Raw genomic sequence first — 11,723 nt, 5'->3', positions numbered from 1 at the left:
TTATATGATTTATCACTATCGCGGTATCAAAGTCCTAGAACAGACCCATGCTCTATTTTACTTCAGTGTTTGGATAAATTTAACCTAATGCTAAAGTTTGGGACCCGAAAACCATCCATCCTCCATTTTTTTTTTAAATCTGAGCTTTTAAGAGTACACTAAAATACACCGTAAATATTCCATTTTCATTGAAAATACTAAATGTTCACAGGGACTGTAATTCACTCTTTTACATTACATATCTCTAAGTGCAGCTAGGTCAATCTGATTGTACGTATTACGTACATATATCAGTATAAACATTGGCCATGGTGTCCTTTTGATCTTTATTAATTTGAATAATATCTGTGCTGGCACAATGAGGAGTGACACCAGGTGTTACTCAGGTGTGTAATTACATAATTTGTTTACATGTTGTTCAACAACATATGATCAATATTTAAGTCCCTTATAAACATACAGTAAGTACAGTTACCGAAGTAACAAGAGCCTACAGAAACCACAAAGATAGATATTATTGTCCTTGTGAACATATTATTGATGTTGATTATGATATGGAATTTAGTTGTACTCACAACATTCCTCATGCATATATCCATGAAACTAGACATAATTATGAAACAAAATAAAAAGAAGAGAAACACTGTCAAAATATATACATAAAAAATTGTTTCTTGAAAAGATTTATGGATTGATATCTATGTCAAATAAAGTGAAATACTTCAATTTGCGGAGATAAGCAGGAATGTTGCTATCAAGTAAAACAAATGGTAAAAGCAACACGTTTACCGTTAATTTCATGTTGCACCAGCAATATTTGTTAGGTACGTGGTTGATGTTCAATAGTGGTTATGTCCTTATATACAAATTAAAGGGACTGATCGATGTAAAAACTTAGTGTCAGATCGACGTGTTAAATAAGTGTCAGATAAACATGAGAATTTAGTGTCAAATCAGCATGGGAAGTTAGTGTCAGATTAACATGGGAGGTTAGTGTCAAATTACCATGGGAAGTTAGTGTCAGATTAACATGGGAAGTTAGTGTCAAATTACCATGGGAAGTTAGTGTCAAATTAACATGGGAAGTTAGTGTCAAATTACCATGGGAAGTTAGTGTCAAATTAACATGGGAAGTTAGTGTCAAATTACCATGGGAAGTTAGTGTCAGATTAACATGGGAAGTTAGTGTCAAATTACCATGGGAAGTTAGTGTCAGATTAACATGGGAAGTTAGTGTCAGATTAACATGGGAAGTTAGTGTCAGATTAACATGGGACGTTAGTGTCAAATTAACATGGGAAGTTAGTGTCAGATTAGTGTCAGATTAACATGGGAAGTTAGTGTCAAATTACCATGGTAGGTTAGTGTCAGATTAACATGGGAAGTTAGTGTCAAATTACCATGGGAAGTTAGTGTCAGATTAACATGGGAGGTTAGTGTCAGATTAGCATGGGAAGTTAGTGTCAGATTAACATGGGAGGTTAGTGTCAGATTAACTTGGGAAGTTAGTATCAGATTAACATGGGAAGTTAGTGTCAACTTAACATGGGAAGTTAGAGTCAGATTAACATGGGAAGTTAGTATCAGATTAACATGGGAAGTTAGTGTCAGATTAACATGGGAAGTTAGTGTCAGATTTGTTAAACACGTTACATTATCAAGTGTCAAAAAATAATAGAATAGACAGCACAAATAAAGGGAAAACACACAAACTTCAATAAAAGAAAAAGGAAGACACATCAAAACATAAAAATAGCAGACACAACAGCCGGAGACAACACCATTAACTCCCAAGATAGCAGACACAACAGCCGGAGACAACACCATTAACTCCCAAGATAGCAGACACAACAGCCGGAGACAACACCATTAACTCCCAAAATAGCAGACACAACAGCCGGAGACAACACCATTAACTCCCAAAATAGCAGACACAACAGCCGGAGACAACACCATTAACTCCCAAAATAGCAGACACAACAGCCGGAGAAAACACAAGGAACTCCCAAAATAGCAGACACAACAGCCGGAGAAAACACAGCTAACTCCCAAAATAGCAGACACAACAGCCGGAGACAACACCATTAACTCCCAAAATAGCAGACACAACAGCCGGAGTAAACATAATCAACTCCCAAAATAGCAGACACAACAGCCGGAGACAACACCATTAACTCTCAAAATAGCAGACACAATAGCCGGAGACAACACAGTAAACTCCCAAAATAGCAGACAAAACAGCCGGAGAAAACGCAAGGCACTCCCAAAATAGCAGACACCACAGCCGGAGAAAACACAAGAACTCCCAAAATAGCAGACACAACAGCCGGAGACAACACAGTAAACTCCCAAAATAGCAGACAAAACAGCCGGAGAAAACGCAAGGAACTCCCAAAATAGCAGACACCACAGCCGGAGAAAACACAAGAACTCCCAAAATAGCAGACACAACAGCCGGAGAAAACACAGTAAACTTCCAAAATAACAGACACAACAGCCGGAGAAAACGCAAGGAACTCCCAAAATAGCAGACACAACAGCCGGAGAAAACACCATTAACTCCCAAAATAGCAGACACAACAGCCGGAGACAACACCATTAACTCCCAAGATAGCAGACACAACAGCCGGAGACAACACCATTAACTCCCAAAATAGCAGACACAACAGCCGGAGACAACACCATTAACTCCCAACATAGCAGACACAACAGCCGGAGAAAACACAAGGAACTCCCAAAATAATGGCGATAACATCTAGGAAAAACTTAATAAACTCCCAAAATAGCCGTGATACGTAACAGCGAGAGAAATCACAAGAATCTCCCAACAAAGCACACAAGAGCCAGAGAAGATCAAATCTATACATATAATGATGCAGAATGAGGTTATCAATATAAAAATATGTAATATAGAATTCAATATAGTTAAATATGGACAGTAACAGTTTTAGATATGTAATTAATTTTGTTTGGAGAGTATAACATTTTCACATGAAGGGGACTTCGTTACAGTACATATCATTACGTTGATTTTGTGTTTGTGACTTTATATTATTAAACAATTAATCTATTAGATGATGTAGGATACATTTTCACATATACATGTATATTTTATATTGATAGATTTTTTCCAAACTCGTCATGAATTTAAAATGAAGAAAGAAGACCCTTACATACTGGCAGAGAAAAATATCGAGGTGTTAATAGTATGTATGTAACATACAGTTTATTTAGAATGGAAAGAGCAGGTTTGCACGATTATGTGTTAAATATTGTGTCTGTCAAGTACTCCGATAACAATGGGAAGTGCCGTTATAATGAAATAACGTGGATGTTACAAGGTAGGAGGGCAAGTCTTATACGGGGGCTATTTATGCTATCTGATAGTGAGAATTGTAACATTATTGGGGACCAGTAATTGCCACTCACGGATCGGTATCTGTTATTTCTCAAGTTGTTCGGGCGCTAATGTTTACCTTACATCTTTCACTGAGCTTAGATTGTCCGATGACGTTTCTGTGCCTGTGCGTGGATGAATGATGCTCCATGTCCGGGAACATTCTTGATGCGTATTACATGCGAAAACAATCTTATTATCAACATTTTCTTGAATATCTGTATAGTTTTAGTATTTTACTCTAATGATAAGCAGTTAAGCATAGTTTTGCGTGATACGTGGTGTACTACATGATTTAACACTAGAACAGCACCGCCAGTCAGGAAAACACCAGGGATATCATTAGCTATAATTATAGCCTTCTGTAAATGAATTGGATGTCCCGCCACCAACAGTCTTCACAGCAATACATCTGACGGGGTTTTATTTATAATTTTTTTTATCTAGTGTTGTCTTAACTGATTCAGTGTTGAAAGTCTATGAACATTTGTGAGATTCCATATTCCATTTATATAACGAAAAATGACAAGAACGTTTTAGAATTTTTTTTATGCGATGCTCCAGAAGTAACAACATCATCAGTTTCATTGCCGTTATGGAAAAAAATCTCAAGTAAATAAAGGAATAAATTAATAAATAGATCAATAAATTAGTCATAATTGATAATTTAATTAATGTCAACAATACTAGTTCAAACTTTCTCCATTATTTTACTTGTTCTAAAGATAGTAGGTTTTGATGTACTCAATTTATCATTGACTATTCAATAATATACTCATGAAACTCACGAATGCAATTTTCATGAATGCCTAAATGAAAACGTCGATGGGTGATGTTCCATGCGTACCACTAATTATATGTGTTATGATTTTCCAAATTGACATCGGAGAGGAACTATTAAACCATTATCTCAACCGGTTTCTAGCAGTCGAACACAACGATAGCCAAATCCAATGTTTATTCCGTTCCCGATTATTCTATAATGATTTGCTGTACTAACCTGAGACTCTAGAGAGGGAAGGAGAGAGATTGGTTTGACACAGACCAGGCGTGGCTAGTTAGACTGTACTGGCCACGCTCTCCACACGCTCACGGTGGCTCGTCCCCCTCCTCGTCTCCCTCCTCCCGTCATTCTGTCTCCCAGAAGGAAAATTATTTACTCTGAGGTAGACCTATTGGTGCGCTTTTGTACAAACAGATTAAACGATGCTATCTTTTATCTTTGGTTTGTATGGTTAATTCTCAGTATATAAATATATATTATGCATACATACGAATGGCGTTTCTCTGGATAGAATCATGTGTAATTTCGGGAATTAATCACAAAATAAAACGTGAAACCAACCAGCAATCTGTACAAAACAGCAAAAATAACTGGCAACACTATGTTATTCACCAAAGAAATATTTTTTCGTAGGTCCGTTACCATGAGATCGTTTACCCGTAAGACCTCACTATTGTGCAAAGTGGAGTGTATTTCGTTGATGCTATTTTGTAATGTTTTGTTATCATAATATGGTGAAACAATAGTTTGTGTATGAAGTCGTAAGAACTAAAAGTAACGCTGAGTTGACTAGACGACTGTGACTATAACAATGATAAACTGTCATGTTTTCTAGTCATTGTATAAGTATGTATTATAATGATCAATAAAAACTTGTCCAGCACGTGTGTCCGGGGCTGCTGCCAAATAATTTAAAGTGCCTGTATAGGACAGTATAGATATAACTTGTACTTTACACGCAGTCCGAGTCATCATTTCCCCTTTTTTATTTTCAGTTCAATGACATGTCATTCAGCTGGCCATATTATACTTCCGTTCTCAATTTTCTCGAGTTCTTGTAAACAATGCTCAGCGACGTTGTAAATATATCTATTTACGTATGTGTTATATATCATATTCCAATAACGATAAAAATGCGTCTTTATATATCACTGTAGAATTGGGAACATATTATGTACACGAACTACGTCAGAAAGATCCCTTAAACAGAGCCAATATGGCGCTATCTCATTATAATAATATATGTTTGGTTCCTCAGGCAGAGGGAATTTTCGTTCAGTATATATTGATGAAAGGATAATTTCATGAAATCGCCATCTGTGTATTCTACTTTTAGAGGAAAAAAAAGATAAATAAAATAAGAAATAAATAAATAAGTAAATAAATTAACAGACACAAGTAGATATGTAGTATTTTACCATAGAATTTATTATCAGCCAGTCATCCATTGCATCATAATGCTGTGTATTCTCTCATACATATTTTACAACAACCAACACATCAGGCAGGTAAGGGCGGTACATCTCCACTCCTACAATGACGTCACACATACATACTGTAACACAATCACGCCCAATAAGGTGCTTTCACAGTCAGAAAACAGGGAAAAGTCGACGACGACCAAGTAAAGTTACACAAGTCATACCAGAATATTTCCTTTCCTAATAGAAGTGGAACGGTTTTTAAATTACTGATAATCAGATTCGGATCTTAGTTGATGAACTTGCACAAGAGCTGTTTATACACAAAGCAAAAACAAACAATTTAGAGATATTCTTGTTTCTGTTTGTACATCGCACCAGAAAATTATATATATATACATTTGTATACATTTAAATAATCTCTTTATCATCGGTTTTTTCCATTCACGTGTGAAAAAGGACACAAATTAACATGTATAACTAACTTAAAAATTCAAAATAATATTTGTATAGCGCCATACAAACTTACAATAGTGAGATTGGGTAAAAATCATAGGAATGTGTTCGAGACAAAGCACGATAAAATAGCCGGCTGTATGCCTAATATCTCCTGAGTAAAAAACTGAAACCAGTGCACGTATTTACATTGATTTTGTAAAGCAAACAAATACAAGATATCTTAGTAATGGGTAAATAAAGGCCACTTACTCGTAAAACATAATTAAAAATGATTAAATACATATTTGTTACTAGTGACTTCATTTGATTTTTTTTACACATCTAAATCAGTATGTGTGGCCACTCAAGTGAAGCCACTGTATGGTGAGGATTGTGAGGTAATATTGAGTTACCTGTCGACGTTATCAATTCTGATTTATCAGGGATAACACTTACATTATATTGACGCCAGAAATACGGCAGCACGTGCTGTTTATCAACATTATTTGTTTGGATTTTGTCAGTTTTTGTTCAACACTTGCCACATTGTCATGTTGGATAAATGCCAATTCGTGAAAAATATTTATTTTAATAAGTTGCTGTCATTTCGAATCAAACAGAAAGAAGCAGGAGCAGTTCTTATACAAAACAATAGACAGTAACCTTACGATACAATTAATTTACATGATACCAGGGAGAGATCAGGAAGAATTCAAAAGGATAGAATTTGGAAGTGGAAAATGAGGGGATGGGGGAAGAGGGTTCCATATTATCCGTAATGATAATAAGTACAACGATTTATATATTTGATAGCTTCAACAACAAAATGCCATGTCTTAGGTGTGAAACTTATTCGCCTTTACATGAGGAACCTATAGAGCTGTACGTATTTCTGACGCCAGGTTGATAAGATAAAACATGGCACATAGTATTGTCAATACATTTGACATGTCATCATTGACATAAGTCACACTCGACTGATTGTCGATGTAATGAAAATAAGTGATCTGCGTCTACTGCATTGTTCTAGTTTAGATTTCGCCCATCCGTGACCCCAGTGACGCGTATTTTGAGCAGGACATTATCCTCACCCTTCAGGAACGTGGGACCATTTTATCTGGCCTCAGGGTCATCACGTCCCAAGACGACCATCACCTGTAACTATGGAGCATCAGGTTGTAGGTAGCCAACCGCTACACAGGTTTCATTGTCACCAGGCGCGTATTCCTTGGTTTAATTGTTGTTGTGAAATGTATCCACTTTGCTGGATCTGATTCATTGGGTTCATGGTTGACACGTGATTGTTCATGGTATTGCCGTATGGGGGCGCTGAGTAGGCGAAAGGGTTGACGTTGTATGGCGCGGAGTACGGTTGAGTGACGTTCTGACACGGTTTACCGTCCCTGACCAGGACCGGAACATGAACCCGACGGGGAGGTCCGGGTTGCATGCTGACCATTTCTACGTTTTTATCCTGTCGTTGACGCTTACATTTGTATCTTCTGTTTTGGAACCATATCTTAACTTGTGTTGAAGTTAATTTTAGAATATTGGCTAATTGTTCTCGTTCTGGTGCTGATAAATATCTTTGTTGTTTAAACCTTCTTTCTAATTCGTAAACTTGCGCTTGAGAAAATAGCACTCTAGGTTTTCGTTTTTGTCGCTGTTTCATTAAATGGCATTCACCTTGTTTGTCTTTAGGTGTCTTTTCTTTCTCATTCTCAACTCTGGAATCGTTCAGGATGTTTGGTTTATCTGCAAATATATAAAACAAATAGTTAATTTTTTTTACGTACGAGGAAGTATTGTTTTAGGTACGTAACATGGTGTGAACTGCGTACAACATTATACGTTATATACAAAGGCTATATCAACTGCCTTTGTTGCATTACAACACAGTATACGACATTATAGAAATGAGTTTAATTTAAAGATAAGAAATTACGATGGTGATTATCCAGCTTCCTGAATAAATTATATGATTAATGTGATAGATAGAGGATGTGAGTAAAAGAACCTTAATATGTGGATTCTGACTAAATTATTCTAAAAATAATCAGTATACATGTAACAAAATTATCGGAAATTTGAACAGTCATTAATTAAAGCCGTATATCTTAATTAAATACTAGCTGTTTCCCCCTTGCAGTGTCAATAGAATGATAATCAAGTGTTATAATTAAACTGTATATTCGCTAAGTGCATGTTTTAAGGAGTGCATTCCGGTTGCCCCCTCACCTCCAACGGGTTAATTGGTGTGTTGCACTGCGCAAACAAAATGCGTATTAAAATTTCGTAATAAAATTACTATTTTGAGATTAATTTTCCTTGGCACTGAAATTGATGGTATTACTAAAATGATCATATCCGTTTATTTGTGTGTTATATATTAAAAAAGAACCTACAGAGCTATTTAAATGGAGATATCAGTTTCAGATCCTGCGCACATTTTATCAGATATGTGGGCACGCGGACGGATGTGTATGTAGTCTGTAGGTGTCACGAATCATTGTATTACATGTGACTCTCTTGTCATATAATTTGAGTAATGTCTATTAATTGATGTCATTGATAAATATTATTCTTACAGTTAACGACGCATTTCTAATTAAATCTTTAATGGATTTAGATATGATTTTTAAATGATTAGAAGATAAAGTAACAAAGACGGAAGAGAATGACATCTTCCTAACTAGAATGCTCAGATACATCGCTAATATTTATTTCGTTTCGGATTTTTTCCCCGTTGACAATTTGTTCCTCATTGTTTAAAATTCTGCCGGCATGACTCCGTGTGTGGTTCACTTAGTAAATAAACAGATATACACTCATATGGTACCCTGAAACAACTTATGTTACTGCCGAATCTAGCTTTCGCACGTCTGTTATCGGGACGTCCTAGATCTAGCAGTATAGTGTGTAGTTACATGCTCATTTTGAATCATGTTTCACATAAGGTCATACCAAGGTTAATCAGTACTTTATGTGGTCTGCGATATGTCAGTAGAACGGTGACAATGTTCTCAGTAAAACCTAGGACCCAACAGGAATGATATTTAGAACCGTAGATTTTTTATATAGTATATGTATTTCATTTGTAACTTTTCCATATCCAGTCATCATAGTCACTTGATTGATGTGAAAACTTCCAAAATCGATATATGGACAGTTTTTTAGAACAAATCGTTTGACGGATAAATCATTGTCGAACGGACGGATGAGAAAAAGACGGACGTCAATGGACAGACAGAGGGGTAAGAATGAGGACAGACTATTACTAGAAAGGTTGCTATGTGGTTTGTAAACGACATGGTTATTACGGAGATCAACAGTAGGGCGTTTTTCGCGGATATTAGAACCAACTGTACGACTGTGGTGCGGTAATTGATTGTACACCCCAGCGCTCTCTTTATAGTTTTGTTTCCTGAGACACCCATGATACGACGGCCTGTTCCTACCCCCTCGTCCCTAGTTTCACGGTTATACTAATGTTCCCGGAATGACATTTCTTTATTAAAATTAAGTGGCCGTTGATTAAGCTTGGTGTCTATATTTCCGTAGTATTAATGAGAAACACTTTTAAATATTCAACTAAACGTTGATCGGTGAAGCTGTGGAGCGCGCGAGCACTGCACCGGAAGGACAGACTTTGATAAGGGAATATGGTATTCATATAGAAAATGGAGGGATATGATCTTAGGTGGTAATATGTAAAGGATAAGTTTAATACCGGGAATGGATTGAATGTTTACATGTTTAATTATAGTGAAGACCAGTTATAACTCAAAGTATGGAAAAGGGGAAAATGATAGTACACGACAGCAGGTAAATCACGTGTGGATTTGACTTCCCTACAGTGACAATATCAGTGTAACGCATTGTTCTACTGATATTGGCTTTAAGTTTTAGATTTAAATATTCATTAAACATCACTAGTAGGGATTCAGATAAGTAATCCCGGAAGACTAAACGTTTTCCCAGTCCCTAACTCTAACCGGAAACATGACACACCTATCTCCGATTAATCAACGAGAGGAGGAAGTTTTACTTTGTAAAATAAGAGGATTTTCCCAGAATTCAAAATTGTTTCTAATAATAGAGACGTATTTCAACAATAAAGAATCACCGTTGTTACAGGAATCACAATGATATTGATTGTGTATTTTCTCTTTAACAACTTAATAGTGTTTCTTAGAAGTGCATTAACACTTACTCCTTACTTGAAATAGTAAAAATCAATCTATTTTCCTAATTCTACTTTTGTTTGACAACAACATCACTGTAAATCTGCTTGGATCAGTAACGCATTGGCTCTTTAGTAGACACGGAAGTCATATATTTTCGAACACCACAGCCTTACGCGAGACTTTGAGTGTTAAGATTTGTTGATTAATTATGACTCCACAATGGCATATCAAATGTATCAAATGATGACGTCATCATATCGAGCTGTAGTTATACTGCATATAGTGATGACACGGTGGATACGTCATCACAACATTGACACGTGAGAAGAGAAGTATAATGCAGAAATACAAACGTATGGAAAAAACAATGTCCCTCTTGGTGATATCATTTTCATATGAAGTATTAATCCACCAGTGGAATGCAATTATTAAGAAATTTACAAGGTATTAGCGATATCAGTCAAAATTATGAAAATTAATCCTATCTTTCTAGAGTCATTCGATACTCCTCTAAATTTCAATAACTTCCTTGAGCGTGTGAGTGTTTTTGGTCGGATCATTCTCCAACATCTCGGTTGGGTGAAGGAATAATTTTTATCTTGTTCTTTCTTTCCGATGAAAGAGACCACCGATTGTAAACAATTACACTGGCATCCGAAACACACGTACACATTATCAGTGACCCGGTGTTGTCCCGGGCCTGATAACTTCTGTAGGGTAGGGCTATCGGGGAGGGGGAGACGGTCGGTCTCATCTGGAATGTTTACATTTACTTAGTGGTGGGTAAATGTCTCTCAATGATGAGAGGTAGTAAAACTGATTATTCATTGTGCATTTAGTATAAAGACTCTCCCCCGCATCATTATGACCAATATCTAATGCTATGGTTGAGTAACCATCACCAGCCTCTGTAACTGTATACAAACTAAATACCAGAGATATCCCAAATAACAGTACTCATTCGGTACCCCTCGGAACACAAGTCCACAACTTCACAAGGGTATACAATAACTCATAAATAAGCCCGCGTGTGATGTGGTTCCGGTCCTTTTGGAATGACGTCGAAGCGTGAAATCTGCCAGATATATGAAGCAAGCAGGGAGGTACACATTTTATTGCCGTATATTTAGACCCAACGAACTGACTGACCCCTGCCTCTGATGAAAAACAGTTGACGATTTTTTTTCTGAAACTTTTATCTCCCATCGGGAACACAGGTTGGATATATACAGTATATGCTACGAATGGGGAAAGGGTATGATAAAGCATACACTCGATTCTTAATGCTATATTATATGTATATGTTTGTAATTATGAATGAAATCAAGTTTCTATTAAAATATACACTGAACATATATCATATATGATTTAGGACAAAACAAGTTATAAATTTAAGCAAAATTTTCTAACATTAATTTGTAGTCCAATCAGAACTTTGTTTTTGTTTTCAAAGAAAAGTGGACTTTCAACTATTTTGGAGACCAAGTTGATTTTTT

General features: G+C 36.2%; 1 protein-coding gene across 2 annotated transcripts in view; it reads right to left on the bottom strand.

Moving 5' to 3' along the window:
- Positions 1-5,582: 5,582 nt before the first annotated feature.
- LOC132545886 (homeobox protein Nkx-2.2-like) overlaps positions 5,583-11,723 on the bottom strand; it is a 48,819-nt gene continuing 42,678 nt past the window's right edge. For both annotated transcript variants that reach the window (XM_060209559.1, XM_060209560.1), the window contains one exon: positions 5,583-7,795. In XM_060209559.1, the coding sequence (XP_060065542.1) occupies positions 7,251-7,795 (545 nt within the window). In that variant the 3' untranslated portion in view covers positions 5,583-7,250. The remainder of the gene's footprint in view (positions 7,796-11,723) is intronic.

Source organism: Ylistrum balloti, unplaced genomic scaffold, assembly GCF_031769215.1.
Source record: "Ylistrum balloti isolate Yb309-2 unplaced genomic scaffold, AGI_CSIRO_Ybal_v1 Utg369862, whole genome shotgun sequence".
Lineage (NCBI taxonomy): Eukaryota > Metazoa > Mollusca > Bivalvia > Pectinida > Pectinidae > Ylistrum > Ylistrum balloti.
The sequence above is the reverse complement of the archived record's forward strand: the minus strand, read 5'-3'. Positions and strand labels throughout refer to the sequence as shown.